General features: G+C 40.9%; 1 protein-coding gene across 3 annotated transcripts in view; it reads left to right on the forward strand.

Moving 5' to 3' along the window:
* The window catches only part of LOC119746217, a 53,549-nt gene continuing 35,239 nt past the window's right edge, over nucleotides 1–18,310 (forward strand). Inside the window, exons 1-16 of one of the 3 annotated variants that reach the window (XM_038223032.1) lie at nucleotides 1–184; nucleotides 746–788; nucleotides 6,402–6,711; nucleotides 7,317–7,458; nucleotides 9,444–9,569; nucleotides 10,405–10,536; nucleotides 11,717–11,833; nucleotides 12,165–12,332; nucleotides 13,083–13,214; nucleotides 14,033–14,143; nucleotides 14,768–14,845; nucleotides 15,421–15,534; nucleotides 15,802–16,095; nucleotides 16,400–16,738; nucleotides 17,313–17,378; nucleotides 17,661–17,828. In XM_038223032.1, the coding sequence (XP_038078960.1) occupies nucleotides 6,424–6,711; nucleotides 7,317–7,458; nucleotides 9,444–9,569; nucleotides 10,405–10,536; nucleotides 11,717–11,833; nucleotides 12,165–12,332; nucleotides 13,083–13,214; nucleotides 14,033–14,143; nucleotides 14,768–14,845; nucleotides 15,421–15,534; nucleotides 15,802–16,095; nucleotides 16,400–16,738; nucleotides 17,313–17,378; nucleotides 17,661–17,828 (2,275 nt within the window). In that variant the 5' untranslated portion in view covers nucleotides 1–184; nucleotides 746–788; nucleotides 6,402–6,423. Of the gene's footprint in view, nucleotides 185–627; nucleotides 789–6,401; nucleotides 6,712–7,316; nucleotides 7,459–9,443; nucleotides 9,570–10,404; nucleotides 10,537–11,716; nucleotides 11,834–12,164; nucleotides 12,333–13,082; nucleotides 13,215–14,032; nucleotides 14,144–14,767; nucleotides 14,846–15,420; nucleotides 15,535–15,801; nucleotides 16,096–16,399; nucleotides 16,739–17,312; nucleotides 17,379–17,660; nucleotides 17,829–18,310 lie in introns of those variants that run through there. The other 2 variants (XM_038223034.1, XM_038223033.1) reach the window with 2 other exon arrangements.

An 18,310-nucleotide genomic window follows, 5' to 3' on the forward strand; every position in this document is an offset into this window, starting at 1 on the left:
CAACGGGGCACTGTCATGCACAAAATAAGCACGCATTTGCGTTTGCCCTAAAAGTAACCTATGCTGAATTATTATCAAAGAGCTCCTTTGGACTGAAGCTTTAGTCGTACTGGTACTAAAGACCCCGTGAAATCATTCCGTCTGGTTTGCTGTGGTTCAGGAGAACAACACAAGAGCAAAATAGGTAGGTAATTGCCAACTGTCAATTGATCAGAGTGAAAGATATAATACAGTCGACTCTCGTTAGTACAAACTCTGTTAATACAAAATTCTGGTTATAACAAACATAAAGCCTTGGTCCCGACTGTGCATTTATGTGCACGATGAATGGGACTTATGTTCCTCTTAATACAACATTCTGATATAACAAACAATTTGGCTAGGTATAACGAGACTCGAATGTACACGTAATTAGGCAAATTTAAACATTACATGATCAGTAATTATATTTCGGATTATGAACAGAGTTGTGATAGTTGAACACGTTGTGATAGGAAACTAATTGAATTCAACAACTAGTAGAAATACGTACACTACGGAGAGGTTAGGCGAGCTCAAAATTCAAGCCTCCATCCATCACGTATCCGTATGGATTGTGCGTATGACGTGCTTATGGGAAATGTGATACGAAAAGCACGTGTGAAAGCCATTTGATACGGGAGCGGCACGTACGAAAGTTTCTCGATTTTACACCAAACTTGTGCCAAAATGATGTCTCTAGTTACCTCTAACTTTTAAATTACAGGACGCGTAATACATCTCACATTGCTTTGGGAGTGATTTTGAGGGTAAGTATTGCGGGAAGTTTCGTAGATTTTTGAGGCATGAAAGTAGTCTGGTTTATGCATATCGTTTGTGCGTTAATCAAATGGAAAGCTTGAGGCCAGCGAAGCGTGATATTATGTACATGTACAACGAACTGTACTACTAGGCCTATATTTTGTGTGTGGGAGTTCGAGACAGACACTAGACGGTGCCTGCGGCCTTTTGTTACGAATATACATTTCGGGTCCTCAGAAGTTCTCTTAAATTTAAATGTAGGTCATTTGTTTCAGAAACACATCTATTATTAGGCCCATTTGATAAATAAGTGTATGTCCACATAAGAAGTGGCAAGGTCTTTCTACGTACTTCTGATAGAAGGTAATTAATAAAACAAAAAAGCATTTATAAGACACGGGTAGGCCCTTAATAATACGTGTACGTGGCCGCGCGATGCAGAAACTGAGTTTTGCACATCCTGAAGAAGGTGCACCGCACCGAAAGCTCGGGAGTAATTTTACCGGTGATCACTCAGTCTGTAAATATTTATTACTTCTTGTCATACGGATACGTATACGAATACGTGAATTTTTTCCCGTCTGCCGAACCTCCCTATATCCGCCGTTACAGGTGTAAACAACTGGGATTGTTTTTATACATATTTTCACCAGAACAGTAAGACATATAGATTCCTTTCCCTCAGGCCTTTGAAAGGGGATAAGTAAATAATCTAAAACATAACATTTTCTGCAATATCTGGATTTTTTCTAGAATGGGACGATGTACTGCCCTTTAATCACGGATCTTACACATAAGGATTCATGACTGTTCAGAAATTCAGTACAAAGTGCACTGAATGCACTTACCTTCATTAAGCATTCGCCCCGCACTAAAACCTGCAGTATGCCATTTTCGTAGCGCTGGCAAGCCATGGAGGCCCACATTTCATGTTGAAGCTGTACTAAGCTATGAGGCGCCAAGTGTAAATGATTTATTTAACAAAATTATTTATATATAATTCGTTATTTATTTATCGGTCCCAGCTCAACTCGGTCCCATGTCAACTCGGTCCAAGGTCAACTCGGTCCCAAATGAACTCGGTCCCACTTCAACTTGATTGGGAGAAATTGATCTAGCAAGGCACAAGGGTGAAAATCAATATGAAACAGTTGGCACCGTGGCCCTTTTTTTTTTTTAAATAATAAAAGAATAACAGCGTCGATTACTCTACGATGCCATTATTTTGTGTGCATCGTGCTATTTAGGGTGGCCGTACCATAAGTCCGACGCCTCATAGGTCCGACGCCTCAATACATTTAGTATGAGGCGTCTGACTTATGAGGCGTCGGATGTATGGGCCTTTATTTAGTTTGGGGATGCGATTTTGTCGGACTTATGAAGCGTCGGGCCTATGACGCGTCGGACTTATGAGCGGACCCCTATTTAGTTACGTAAGGCCAGGTTAGTGTAGAACGCTTGACCACGGCAAGGCATGACCCATGGAGCTATTAAACATGACCTCAGCGGTGTATGACGTAACCACTTTAAGGTTGATTAAAGATTACCCTAACATGGCATGGCGCGGAGCAATTTGATTTTCGCCCTTGTGCCTTGGTAGATAAATTTCTCCGAGTCAAATTGACCTGGGACCGAGTTGATCTGGGACCGAGTTGACCTGGGACCGAGTTGACCTGGGACCGAGTTGACCTGGGACCGAGTTGACTTGGGACCGTGTTGATCTGGGACCGAGTTCACTTGGGACCGAGTTCACTTGGGACCGAGTTGACTCGAAACAAACTCTGCAATTTGATTCACAGAACGTGATCTATCTATTTGTGTGGCAGCAAGTGGGTCGTATACCCACTACACAGTGCAGTCACGCGCTGATATGCGCCCAGCCATTGTAACTTGTGCTGTGCACACCAACATTCTCTGTGATTTTTAAGAATTATCGACTTGAAATACAGTTAACATTAATTGAGAGAAGGTTTTATCACATTTGACGGTAATTTCGATAGCTTTTGTGGCGCAAATTAAAATAATTCAGACCCAAAATACACAATATACACTACATGTTTCCTATAGCGAGCGCGGTGCGCCAATCCCGCATTGCACACAGTCATATGATATGAATTTTTAAAACATAGGCGTGTCCTAGTGTAGGTAATTTGCATACCAGTTTCATTATTTATTTCAGAAAACCATTATTTATAAATCGAAACCATTATATATAATTCATAGCCTCGTTCGCTTATTTAGAAATTAATGCGTGTGGCGCAAACATTTATAATAAACGATGAAAATGTCAATTATGTACAAATTGCCAAAATATTATATTTAACTAATAATAGTTTGCACACAATTATTTGTAAATCAAAATGTTGCCAAAAATTTAATAATAATAGTAACATTACGATGACAAATAAAATGTTAATAATTAGGTTTCAAAAAAAATATTTGTAAATAATTCAGTGGGACAAAAATTGTATTTACATATAATGCAAACTGCCAAACAATTATTTATATATAATTGTCCGAGAAGAAATTCTTGATATGTAAATAATGCATTATATGTAAATATTAAAGTAAGCCTAAATAAGCAGGGGAAAAAATGAATTATACAGGTAGGATTAAAAAAAAACGAAACCGAGATATTATTGCTAATTGGAACAAAAGTATGGCACATGTGAATCAAAAGAAGGTATCTTCTGTTAGGGTTGAATCGCCTCTTTAAAATGACACCCTGATCATGTCCTTACATTTACGGTTGACTCAGCACTTTCAGGAGTGACCAATTTTATGACAGGGCCTATTTAGAGAATTGCGCCACTTTTCAATTGTGGTTTTTGTTGTGTCAGTTGTCACAGAGTGAAATGATATGGTTACCAAGCAAGGCAAGTGGGGAAAAAAGAAGAGATTTCACCATGAAAAGTGGCGCAAGTCTCTAAACAGACCCTTTCATAAATTGGTCACTGCTCAGTCAATCGTGAATGTAATGACATGATCAGGGTGTCATTTTAAAGAGGAAATCAACCCTAACAGAGGATATCTCCCTTTGATTCACATGTGCCCTACTTCTGTTCCAATTAGCAATAATATCTCGGTTTCGTTTTTTTTATCCACCCTGTGTAATAAATAACGAATTGTATATAAATAATGTTGTTAAATAATTTATTCACATTTGGCGCCTCATACTAAGCAAGGCAGGTCAAATTGGCTGCTCTATAAAAGCCTGTGTGCACCGTGCTTCAAAACGACAATCCTCAATTCTATAAATACATGCACATGCAGCTCAACAGCGTCAGTTGGTGAACTTGAAAATGAAGAGAGAGAAGCAAAAACGTTTGAAAAAATTCCCCGCTAGGGTATAGGGTGTGCGTGTGGGTGTGCGTGTTTTATCGCACACTGTGGTATTTTCGTAGGCCCTCGATTCTTTTGTAAGCCCCCTAGTGTGCCGATTGGATAATCCAGGCCTGCGACACCAGATCGAGCGCAGAGCCCTGCAAATTTGAAAGCTGCCGCGCTCAGTCAAGCGGTTTGTCTGGGTCGTTGTTGACACAAGTATTGGTATTACATGTATTGCTACCTGTACGGGCCTTTATCACGCGTCTATATAGGTGTACTCGAAACCCCGCTCTGAAGTGACCCACGAACAGTGTTCTCGGGTTACCGATTAGGAACGCCCAAGTGCGTGTGGAGTGCAGCTGGGCAAAAATTCAAGATGGCAGCCGCCATATCAAAACACCGAATGAAAAACAAGAACTCGGGACAACTATTGATTGAATTAATACGAAAATAACTGAAAACCCGAAAGAGCTGCAAAAAAATGGCTAAGACAAGGCTTTAAGAAGTGTTAGCGTAAAATTCAGTGCGGCATAGAATGATTAGAGAAAAAGATATTTAGAGGCAACCTGGGGACTGAACAAAATGAAATCATTTCTTGAAATTTATTAGGTCACCAATCTTTGCAAACAATTTTTTTTTAAATATTTCAATAAAGAAAACTCTTTGTGTATTGAATGTTGGTCTGATTTTACCCGCTTTAACACATGTCTGTGACTTTTGTACAGGACACTGTGGACCTTTACAATTTTCATGAATAATAAAGGTATACTTTCTGTATTCTGCAACTGGCGAAAAGTGTCATGATTTTTGGTGGATTTCAGGAACAAAGTGTACTACTATACATATACTGACTGCATCACCTTGATGTGGACTATTATTATGTGAACTATTTATGTCCCTTTCAATGAGAAATCAACCTTAGTATTTCTATGTCTTGTCCAAGCACTGTTTGACGGGAACATTTCGCATAATGTGTGCTGTACGGCTGTCAAGCGAAGTGCTCAGTGAAACGCGTGATTTAATTAATTTCTATAAATATACTAGATGAGGCAAAATAACGACCAGCCTGTACAAATAAAGCCAGAAATGATTACTCCAGATTTTTTTTTTTATTTACGCCAGGTTTGCACAATCCTTTAAAAGCTTTTAACCAGCGCGTAAAACCCTCTTATTACAAATTGTAATTCTATAAGAATATTAAGATTTTTTTAAACTTACTATTATGGTTAGCTTATGAGGTCTGTGTTCTGTATTTTTCTCTTTTTGGCCGATCATTAAAGACAAATCATTGTGTGTGTTATCACTAGTGAATGCAGTGATGAATTATGTTATTTTCATGCTGATGTAATACAATCTGGAAAGTGTTATGTCTCCAATTAAAAAAAAAATCCTTGAAAACGGGTGTCACAGTCGTTTCGTAGTAAGTTTTTGATAATTTTTAATTATCTGTCAAAAGTATAAACTCCTTTCTCCGGGCACGTTCCACATTTCACAATACTGCATGACTACAAGGTCATGTCAAATAGCTCTCAATGATCATCCGGTATACACTGGAGCCATTTGACATGACCTTATCTAAAAGCCCCATCGAGAATTATACCATAATGTGTATGCATAAGCTCCAATAAGCGAGGGGCTAGGGCGGCAGGCTAATGAAGCATGTGACTGTTGGGTGTAACTAATGATCGACAAGCAGCAAGTGAAAAGTGACAGCGAGCGCTAGTGGATTTTGATACCATTATTTTGCACACGAGCAAACACACTAGGCGACAAAACAGCTCGATTTTTCCACCAGAGAGCGGAATATAGAAAAGCAAGGAATGCGCCAGCGATATGCAGAAGGAAGGTGAGACATAACATTCTACTTAATTTGTTTTTTCGAGGTGTATATTTTTCGCTCTTGTAATGCTTTCCTTATTGGCAAAGTGTCTCATGCATTGCTTCCAACTATAGAAGCTTTACTGCTACCTCCGTATTCTCTAATTATCTGTGCCCACAGTGTTATATTGTCTGCTGTCCTCCCTGTCTTCGTATTCCTGTCTTATACCAAACACTGCCTCACACCCTGCCCTACCCTACCGTACCTTAGTGCCTACAAATCCAATTCTACATTGTACCATGTTCTATATAAAGCCCCCCCCCCCAAGCCCCGTCACACATCCAAGACCAAAGACCAAGACCCCGCCAAGACCATGAGATTTAAACGTTAAATGCAAATCTCGGTGTGCTCTTCACAACACAGCTTTAAAAATGATTGATCTCCCTCCTAATTCGTCTTAGTTTATGTAACACAGGATACACAACGCGTCATAAGACATGGACAACATGCACCTGAAACCGCTCGCAGCCGACCATTCGGAGGCTAACGGAGAAAACTACAAGCCAAAGCACCCTCAGAGGAACACTAGAAAAACTCTCTGTTCAACGGTTAAGGCATTTGCTCTGGACGAGACGACAGCACATGGCTTCCCCAACATTTTTCGCGCCAAGACATCCCTCGGGCGCCTGTTGTGGACGTTCCTTTTCCTGATCGGGGTCGGTGGGACAATTTACCAGGGCACTACCCTTGTCTTGAAGTTCTTAAGTTACCCAGTCAGCGTGGAGGTAAGCATAATTTCAAATTGGTGATGAACCTATGCTCAATAAAATGGTTAAATAAAAAGCTTATGTGTGCAGTTGTAGAGTTGTGGGCATGCAGTAAAAGCAGAGCCTGTGGGTACGGGATCCTTATCATACATGTACATACGTTTCTTTATTCACACAAGACTGTCGAATGGGACCATATATCTTTTGCACTGCAGCCAACTTTGTGAGCAACATACAGCGTATCCCAATAAACACTGTGCATGAAGAAATCGCTGATTTTCTCAAAATTTGGTCAGACTACCTAATCAAATTTTATCTTGATATTTTCATCAATTATAAGCAAGACCATAGGCTTTAAAATCATAATGTTATTACCTATGAGTAAATGAGCCACTTCTTCATGCACAATGTTTATTTGGACACTCTGTATGCATGAGCGCACGTGTCGTGCATTAAATGATTTAACATAACCAATGCAATCGATCTATACGCCAGGACGAGTTCGTTACCCAGATTATACAATGCGAATTTCTCTGGAGTGCATGGAGTCACGGTAAGTATCACTTCAAGTTATGTCAATCGAGACATGTGGATAAAGCTCGTATTTCGTGGCGAATCGACAGGTGAAAATCGTCACGCGACCTCTTCTTGAGTTCCCGTCGGTCACAGTGTGCAACACCAACAAGCTCCGCCATTCCGCCATCGAACAGTCCAAACACAGACAGATGCTGGTGGTTGATCTAGCTACCTCTTTGCCATATTACGGTAAGCTGAAAGTTTGAAACAGTATTCTGGATATTATTTGCCCATTGTGTCTTTGTCCATTGGTTAGGTTGTCGATCACGTTTCGTTTTTGTTGTATTTTTAATTTGAAATGAAATAATGCCTTGGCATTTCCTCATGCAATAGTTCCAAACACATTCAGCGTTGGAGCCAAGATACTTGTGATGGATCGATAGTCATCAAGAATTCATCTCATATCAGAGACAGGTGATTCAGTCTCAGGTCAACTGACAAGCTACACATTTAAAAAAAAGAAGAAGGCATTTCTGTGTTTTCGGTCATCAGGTGTCTTTTCACTGTAATAACTTGTATCAGAACTACTTGTAACAGAACTACTGATTTACTGTAGATTTGTGCAAGCATCGACTCGTCCATTCTTGGCACGAATTTACAGTTCCTCGTCCATCCTCGTCAACGTAACTCAACTTCAACCCTAAACAAAATGTAACACATCTGGCAAGGATTTGGAGAACCCAGTCTCTAAGTAACCTCCACATCCCATCTCCCTCCCTACCCTCACAATCAGTATACGTCATTGACCAGATTGTTTAAAAAAACATTTTTGACCCCAACAAGTTTCATTTTGACCCTAGCAATGATCAGGTCAACTAAGACGCAGGATTTCGGGTCACATCCGTCCCGGGACTTGTTAGAGTGTAGGCGGTAATCGAACACAGTTTACGAAGCTTTAAATGTGAGAGTATGACTGCTTGATTGAGACTCACAGATTGCATTCAAAGTTTATTCAGAAGACCTTTAAGGTTTATCAAATCTTAATTAAAATTGCTTTGCTGCAAAGATTACACTTCATTTGTTATCGTCACATTTGTACGGACCTACTTATTTCCCTTGAGTATAGGAAGACGGATGGGCTGCATGTAATTTTCTTCGGTATTGCATCACTACCGTATGAAAATGTGAAACACGGCCCCGCGCCCCCATCCATGACACATTAGGCGGTAAACGTACTATCTTCAGTAATTGTTGTTGCACCGCCGTGAATTCACACACGTATGTTGGCATCATTAATTTCGGAACTATAACTGTTCATGTGTCCCAGTTTAAAGGGATTTTTTCTCATCGCTTCAGAACGCGATTTTAACCAATTTGTTGAACCACGGAATCGTGGTCAGAGTGTTTTTAGCATGTGTTCTTTGCTAGCGATTTTCTTCACAATGTTATAATGAATATTTATGAAACTTTCACCAATATATGTCAAAAATACCTGGCTATAAACATACCCCTTTACACTTGTTTTGATCATTGCTACATATTTTTTTCTTTGATTATAGCCCAGCTCATTATGACTCACCCTGTACATGCACTTCGTCTGTATTAGCCCAAATTAATACAACATTCACTTCACCAAATTGATTTCAAAGTTACGTCTGTGTCTTAGCCGAGTCATTAAGGCTTCAAAAGACATCGTATTATGCTCTGTCAGGTATATTAGTCGTGAAACGTGATCTACTTCACCTTGAAAGCCCGACTTTCAATTAATATTCATCACTCAGTACTCTGCTGATGGAAAACAAACGTTAATGGTTAACAGGACATGTTAAAAGCGAGACCGACAATAATGCAAACATTAAATGATTCAGGACAGCAATATACGGAAGCGTTTTCTATGTTGAAAATGTTAAGTGCTTCTGAACCATGCACACATCCGCTAAATTTTTTATCTTTTTTCCCCGTGTTTTCAGGGACAGCAGAGGTACGGTGCCCCATCATAATATCCACGTTAGTTTTCATAAAAAGTGTCAGAAATGTTGGTTGGCCAATACTTTATTTTTTAAGCTACGGCTATTGCATGGACGCCTTTTGTTTGACCCTTATGCATACAATCCTTTTTAATGCTTTCAAACTTAGTTCATGTACTTGTTTGTTTCACTGTAAATCAAAATGTATTGTATAGTATTATTGTTTTCTTATTTGTGTTTGTTGGATTGTGTTATGATGTTTCCTAGCGCCTTGCCTTGAGGACGATTTTGCCTGTGAGAAACGACCAGTGTGCATCAAGAGGTACCTGCTGTGTGATGGCATAAGACAGTGTGGCAACGACGACTTGAGTGATGAACAAGACTGCGATTACGGCAAGTAGTTGATGCATTAATGTTTTTGAGAGTAATGAATTTTAACGTGTACTGGGTGATTTCCAATTTCAGTGTATGACGTGTTTTACATGTGCATTGAAGATTGGTAAAACTAACATCTTATACAACTTTGAAAAAAAAATCATGTGCTTTCTGATCCCATCACGCTGCATGATTCTGTCTATTCCCATGACATGGCATACTAAAACAAACATGTCCAGGAACCAGACTTTCCGTCAGGCCTAATTGCATGTGCAAGATGTTTGAATATGTAAAGGGTGAGAGAGTAAGCTGGGAGCGTACCGCAGCTCGTCACCATGGGGACAAGGTTGCGGACACGGTTGCGGGGGGGGGGGTTACCATCTTCTTAAGTGGATAATCATGAGTACCAGGCCTATATTGGACAACGTGTGATGCTCTTTATGGCGGCATAATTGCCGGAGTTCGTGGGACGTTAATATAAAGATAAAGAGGGCACTCGTGTTAAAATATTAGGGGAGGGGAATAACCTATCGCCCCCTCCACTTTACCCCCCAACTACTACCCCAATCTTCAATGCCACTGCGTTTTGGCTAATTTTGTTTTAAATATTGAAATATATTTCGCAAAACATAAAAAGCTCTTTTATTGTATTTCTTGTATTTTTATTGTTTTATTACTTCCTAACTATAGCTTCATTGTCAGGTGATAAAAGTGGTTAGGCCTATAATTTTTTTTTAATTTTGAAGTCATTTTTCAATTGAAATGGTATACTAATTAAGCAAAGTCATCAAAAGTGTAACAAACAATATCGAATGTGATTGCAACTAATATTTTCTTTTTTATTAATTGTCAGAATCCCGTACCTGCACCGACCGGCAGTTTCGCTGCGGCATTTCAGGCAGCCGCAGGGGCATGTGCATACCGCTCAGGAAGAAATGCGACCGGCGTCCGGATTGCTATGAAGGGGAGGATGAAGATGACTGCGGTGAGTTTCTGGAATTGACCTATCGCGGTCGAATCGCGTTAGAATCGCGTCAACGCAGCTCGTGAAATATTGTCCAATTACATGATTTACAAATGGACGCGGAGCGCGCAAAATCTGAGACAAACAAAACGTAGTGTACACAAACTCCATAGGGTTGTCTAAGGGGCGTGGCTAATTCGCAAACGGCGATAGGTCAATGGACTGATCCAGTAAGCTCCTCCCACTGCGCACGTGGGCAAATTAACACGTGCTCCTCTCCAATGCCACACTGAATTTTCGCAAACGGCGATAGGTCAATTAAAGAGTATCGTAAACAAAAACACCACATCAAAAGGTATACACTAACTACTCATGATGCCAAACGGTCATTCCCGGCTCTAAGTATGTCATGAATAAAAAAAAAAATCATTGACAAACAAAACTGCCAACTGTGTAAAAAAACCATGCACTTGCATGACATTGGTTAAACATCACCCTTTGCAAAATAGAACATTCATTAATGTTTCTTTGTTTAACAACCCCCGATTCTTCGTTTTCCTCTCATTTCTCTTTTTCGCGCGGGTGTTGTCAAGAAAACGATACATCTTCATTTGCACTCCATGCTTTGTCAAGAAAAAAAGAAAGGTCTTCATTTGCAGTGTATGCTTTGTAACGAAAGAAAAGAAACGTCTTCATTTGCAATGTATGCTCAGTCCAGAAAACCACACGTCTTCATTTGCACTGTATGTTTTGTCATGAAAGCCATTCGTCTTCATTTGCAGTCTATGTGATATGTTCAAACAGAGGAAAATCAGCTACAACTAGCTTTTATTTATTTACTAATGCTCTTAAATGTCATGGGCTCGTGAGAGAAAAGAAAAAATATACTCCAAAATACTGCCTCCCCATTCCGTTTCGTTTGTCTTCTCGTTCATCTCAATTCCATGTTGAGATTGCAGCAATTCCCTCAACTGGAAATTTAAAGGGCCAACGCAGTTAAGTTTTTGTGAGGAACAACTACTTGTACCGTGTTTAAACCAAATCAAATAGTACACGCCCGTTGATCGGTCACATACTGGAGGTCAAAAGGCTTGCATAGTAATCTTTTAAAAGTATTTACTGTGGAGATGAGGGAGGAAGATAACATTTAATAATAATGGTGTTACCCTTTAGTACTTTGTGATATTCTTCTCTTTTAAAGAATGCAAGAAATCAGAGTTCAAATGCTGGAAACGAGGTGGTTGTATCGCAAAGAAGAACGTGTGTAATGGGAAGGTAGACTGCTTTGATGGCAGTGACGAAAACACCGAGAATTGTGGTAAGTCAACGTGCATCACTGCCTTGGGCGCAAACATTTCGTCTGCAGGCTCATATGCCATTGGAAGGCCAAAACCTATTTTGAGATACTGTATTAATTACCATAAAAAATCCAAAAGGTAATTTCAAGAACAATATGTATGCACAGAGTACGTAACGGTCTCTGACCTCTCAAAGGTCACCATGGATCAGATATGAAATGCCTCCACAACTGAACATTTTCTTCATGGCATGAACACATAACGTGCAATGTTTATACTTTAGTCACAATAATGTAGAAAAAAAGAAACCAACACATGTCTAAAATTATTCTATTTTATGCCATCCTTCAGGTGACCAAAATCGTCCCTTTCCCGATTGTACCTCGTCGTGGTTTTTCAAATGCTCCAATGAAGCACAGTGCATCCCTCGCATCTTTTGCTGCGACGGTTTTGACGACTGCCTGGACAGCTCGGACGAACCCCCTTGGTGTGATTCTATAAGCGAAGATATAGGCCTAGGTATGTACATGCTCTTCGTGTGATGTGGGGTTATAGTGCAATGCCATTGGTTGCTTGAAACCTGTAGACAAATTGTGACATGCGCTGGCAGAAGATGATCTAAATCACGCAGTTCTTTTGTGATCTGATCAAAGTAACGGAATAGGACTAAACTGACTCAGTGACCAAGGATTTGGCTTGGTGGTGGGGGATGGGGTCACAACTTTTTTTTTTTTTTTTTTTTTAGGGGGGGATGGGGATGGGCGAAGGTGGACTAATTTGACGTTAGTTGCGCCACTAACACCCCTATTGTGCCACTTACGACCCAAGTTTACTACTCGAAAAAGGGCACACATCACCAAGGTCAAATCGTGGGACAAAAAAATCCCCCAAACCCAAAACAAAACAAAAGAACAACCTGTTGGTGGGGGGGGGGGGGGGGCTCAAGCCTGATACCTAAATCCTGCATATTTTATGAATCTTAAAGTTTCAAATTGTTAATTAAAAAAGGACCAACTCTAAACGCGATTATCTCGAAGGTTTGTTCCGACAGTGAAATACTAAATTCGCCTCTTCGTGAAAACGTTGACGAAATATTACATTATTCTAAACCATTATTAAATGTACGCAACGCCAGCAATTTAGCCAGGGAAAGCTGAATATCAACTCTAGGCGTTGATGATGGTAATGTAGACAATTGACCTAACACTTAAGACATTCACCTCAAGCATTGTTTCCACCCGCCGTTTGTGCATTTTTTGGTATATGCAGTGCCGTACATCCCAACTTGTCCGTCAGGTCAATTCATGTGCACGAGTGACGAGGAGTGCATCCCTGAAAGCTGGGCTTGTGATGGGTCTTTGGATTGCAAGGATGGGTCAGATGAAGCAGTAGCCCTCTGCGGTGAGCATATAGCCGTTTGACAGTGACATTGGATATTTTGACTGAGTGGTGAAGCCGCAAGGCGACTAGTCCTGGCCCATAATAAGTCAATGATTAAGGGCAACAGTTGCAATGTTCTGTAGCGCCATTGCCATTTTTAACGTTCACAAATCATTTTTTTTTCAGCCATACATGGAACATTTTGACCGGATGTGTGTACACATTAACCTCATACGACAAACAGATCAACAGACCATATTGGGACGGGCTGAAAAAATACATACAATTTATGTCGAGTTCAACCACCCTAAAACAGGATGTGCAAAGTTTTCAAATGATGTCAGAAAATGAATGACGAGCGACAAAGAAATAACAAATCGCGAAAGATCACATTTCGAACTCTCCTCCGTAGTTGAACTAGCTCCTCTGGATGTAAAAGTCACGGAGGTCATACTCTGAGCTGTTCCGGACGTGCTCCAACGCCAGGGCCCAGTTGTTCTCATGCTGCCGGTAGCCCTTTTTTATGTGCCCTTGCTCTTCTGGGGACATTTTTGTTTGCTCTTTAATGCTGTTTTGATTCTCTTGTGATAGCCCAACTTGATTCATTTTCATTTTTTTGTGTACGTCTGATGACGGTGAATAAACAACAAACGCATGGGCTTGAATTAACGGCACTGATATCACCAGGGAGAAACACCCAACTGGATTCTTGATTATAATATACAATTTTTGTGGACAAAAAAAGAGAGGAAAAAATTAATTTGTTGAACAGCACTGGTGATACAACTCTAAAAATTAAACAAACTGCTTGATCTCTGTTTTTTTTCCTTCAAATACAGGTCGACCATTTTGCACACCACCGCAGATCCTTTGTCCTGCTGGCGGTAATTGTGGAACACCGTGTGACCTCAATCCCGAGTGTTTAAACGGATGGGATGAAACGAATTGCAGTAAGTTTTCTTCTGTTAATTTGTTTTCGCATAATTACAATTGATGGCGCATTTAGCAGAGGAAATGGGGCCCCTCCCCGTCCTGAAGCCTGGGTGGGGGGGGGGGGGGGGGGGGCAAGGTCAGATCAGACCAACTCTACTCATTCTGTAGCCGGCAAAACTGTCATTGGACAAATAAACAAGGTCCTCAGTATTTTACAATCCAAGTTTGTTGTCTAAATTCAATTTACAAAGAATCATCTTCGTCATTTTACACTGGGAGTGAAGCCAAGCGATTTCAACATGAAGCTAAAGACAAGACTGGTGCATGTCCAACTTGTTGCAAGAATTGATCCTGCAGTAGTCCGATGGCATGACCATAGATGTGTAGAAATAAAGCTAGACACCAGACGTTTCTTTGACACAGTTCATCGATGTAGTGCTGAAGGGGTGTTGGACTGTTTGTTTCATGGACCAGTCTATTCTCACAGTTGCATTTTTCTTCAGTTCCTTTAGTTTTGGGACTCTCGTAAACAGTATTGAGAGTCCCAAATTTTCGGACTAGCATCACCTTGCTGGTTTCTTTCCCCTATTCAAACGCATTTACTTTTCACTCATTCAATAACTCGTTTTTTTCCACTATAGCTTGTCAGGTATTAGACGAGGAAACCGTCGTAGAAGACATCCACTGCAGAGGTGTGTCTTCTGCAACGTATTTCGTGGGTGAGATATGTGCAAATATTTCTCTTGTTTTGATTCTTCATCAGACAACAATAAATCCGTTGGGAACCCAGGTCACAACCATCGTTCGTTAACAAACCCTTTTGAGTGCACTGGTTACCCATTGTAAACGATTTTGTTTGTGTTAATGTACTTAGTACATGTATCACCATCATGTTGGCATCTGGTGAATACTTGTGGATGTGGGTTTTTCCAGACCGCTCCCCGTGTCCGACAAGTCCTGAAGAAGAATTTTCGATTACCTTAATTTAAAATTTAAGTTATTTATTCGATTATAATTGTACAAAGAAGAAGAGAAATTCCCCATTTGGAATGATATTTGTCTGAAAAACTATGCTTTACTCCAGGCTGGAATGGGATCAGGTTATCAGCAACCAGTAATTACCTTACCCCGGATGATTCATGCAGCCGAGCGTTCAAATATCGGTGACCGGGATACCATCAACTAGGCATATCGAATGGGGAGGGGGGGGGGTTGAGGTTTCTTGCAACTTTTCCGAGATATCATGACTCTTTATTATTAGAAAACATTAATTGGGTGTTTTTCGTTGTGTAAGGTGCCGAGTACCTCTACCTGACATCCTGTCTTGCGATAACACCCGTATATCATTGTGATGGAGGATTGGAATGTTTCAACCCTACAACCAAGCTGCCAGACCATTGCAAAACAGGTTAGTTACATTTCAGATGCAGATCAGATCCAGTGTCTTATACATTCTTTTCTTAAAGGGGGAAAATGGTTATCGTAGTCTCACTCTTTGCAATTAACTTCTGAAGATACTTATTTAAACTCAACCGCAGTTAAATAACACTTGACGTGAAATGGAAAAACGCGAAGCTCATAGACTTCAATCTTTCCTTCATAACATTTCATCGTGGAGGATAAGGTACAACGTTTGCTTACGTATTCCCTGGAAACTCTCATTTGCTTGCCACAGTGTACTCTGAGTGTTACATCGCCACTAATGGATGGGACTACAGGGGCACTCAAACCGAAGACGATTGTCTACCGTGGTCAGACCCACGGGTTGCCCTGCTCAACTACACGGGACAGAACTTCAGGGAGCTGGAGGGAGTGAAGCCGGGCTCGACGGTGGGGCACAGTCTCTGCCGGAACCCAGGAGGTGAGAGGGACACGATCTGGTGTTTCGTGGACTCCAGGAATGGGTCACTGGAATATAAGGATTGCGTGCTACCTCCGAAGCCTGCAGCTAGGGTTTCTTGTCATCATGGTGAGTCTGGGTGTGTGTCCGGTTGATGTGTTTGATTTCGACCTGTTGCCATATAGTGGTGGGTTTGATTTTATGGTATTGAGTTTGGTGTTATGGTGATGAGTTCAGTGTTATGGTGGTGAGTTTGGTGTTATATGGTGGTGGGTTTGGTGTCGAATGGGATGTTACTCCTTATAGCATAATGATTGCTATGTTCCGATTCGGACTCGTATTTTACTTTTGGACTGAACAGTCTGATCATATGTTTTCATAATTGGCATCTGACTTCTATCCCATGCCCTGACTTTGTCATTATCTTTGATAGAGTCGTTTAGTGTGGCCCTTTCGCAAGACGACGAGTCTGCCGATCCTACACAAGGGCGCGTAGAAGTCAGCTTCAGAACGGGCGCCGTCGGCACGATATCCGACCCTGACTGGACTCTGGAGGATGCCAACGTGGTTTGTCGACAGCTCGGTTTTCCCGCAGGAGCGATCGTGAACTCAACCAGTGACTTCGGACCGGGTACCGGGCGAGTGCTGCTCAGGGATGTCCAGTGCATGGGTATCGAGGTGAACCTCATCGATTGCATGTACAGACTCGCTACGGACCAGGATACCAATCACACTTATGATGTTGGCGTGGTCTGTAATGATACGGACGCTGGTAAGCTTTGCAAGTTTACACTATTGTATAAGGAAAAATCAATGGAGTTAAAACTTTTTTGGGCAAAGATCGCAAGATGACTCTTAAACAGACTATTTGGAGAATGGAATATAGGACCATTCTTTTACACAATGTAAACACTTTCTATCACTGGGTTATCTTTAATGTATCCAGTTATTTAGATTTGATTTCTGTAAAATATTTTCAATTTACCTTTTACGTACGCTTACGGGTATTTCCCAAACAGAAAATTGTCCCACTTTCTGGGACACTTTCTTCAGTCCCATAATAATCAAATGCTTGCCGGTCAGCACTTGCTGAAGCAAATCAGGTACTGAATTTGTTACGTGAATGTGTGGCTTTCTGTCATGCCGCACGGAGCTTGATATTCTACACATTTAACGTTACAGAACACACAATGTTATGAAGGTCCGTATATTAGCCTCTGTCAAACAATAATACTCTCCTGATTTGTTTTCGCCAGCCAATGCTGTTGACGATGGCTATCAAGAGATTTAAAAATGTTGTCTGACATTATTTGTTTCTCTTTTACACATCGACGTCTTGCATTCAGCTCTAAGAAGACGGAGAAGAGACGTGGACCCAGCGGCAGAGCCAGTTACCGATAGGCCAACACCCGGTACGTTACAGTGTACTGTAAACCTGCCAAGATGGGGTAATTGAGGTGCACATCTTTACATCACCTGTTCTGTTTCTGCTTTTAACCAAGTGGTTCTTCTTTGAACACAATCAGTAATGATGCACTCTTGGATGGTTTCAGATTAGGCAATGTAGGCCTTTACTACGTTGAAGTTGTACTCATAGACGCCGGTGTACATTTAGGTGTCGTGTACAGTTAGGTGTCTAAACCCCTTTAAATTCAAAATATTCCATTTTATTGATTAACATTCTACCAAATCAGCATGTCAACTCGACGAGTTCCAGTGCACAGAGGGAGAACCAGACGGTACCATACAATGCATCCCTCGGGAGTACGTGTGTGACAGATACAACGATTGCGGCAACGATAAGGGGCTTCTGAAGCCAGGCATGCCCATGGACTCAGACGAACAACATTGCAATCTTTCCGGTAAGTCTGTTTGGCTAAAAGCATTGCTGCAATCGGAGGACACATAAAAAAGAAAGGCCAAAAACTTCTTTACATACGACTTAAAGCTTTCATGGCGGATGACATTAAAAAAACACACAATTGCGCGTAAAACCATGTGTAAAGAAATCTGTCCTTGGAAGAAGTGTGGTTCTGAAAAGAACCGGTTGGTTGAGTGTAGAACTCGACGTTTCGAATTGGGTGTTTTGTCCGTCCTCTGGAATGTGAGATGACGGACAAAGCACACTGTCCGAAATGTCGAGTTCTACACTCGACCAATCAGTTCTTTTCAGAAACACACTTCTTCCCAAGAAGAAATTTCTTTCCACATTGTGCTACCCGCCATTTTGTCTTTTTTCTGCCGAAAACTTCGTTTTCAACGCTTGTAGGATTCTGAAATGATGATCCAAGATAACTTGTTTAGATGTTAACATTTAGGCTTGTTCATGATGCTGTGCAGATTC

Source organism: Patiria miniata, unplaced genomic scaffold (genome assembly GCF_015706575.1).
Source record: "Patiria miniata isolate m_02_andy unplaced genomic scaffold, ASM1570657v1 HiC_scaffold_7, whole genome shotgun sequence".
NCBI classification, from domain to species: Eukaryota; Metazoa; Echinodermata; class Asteroidea; order Valvatida; family Asterinidae; genus Patiria; species Patiria miniata.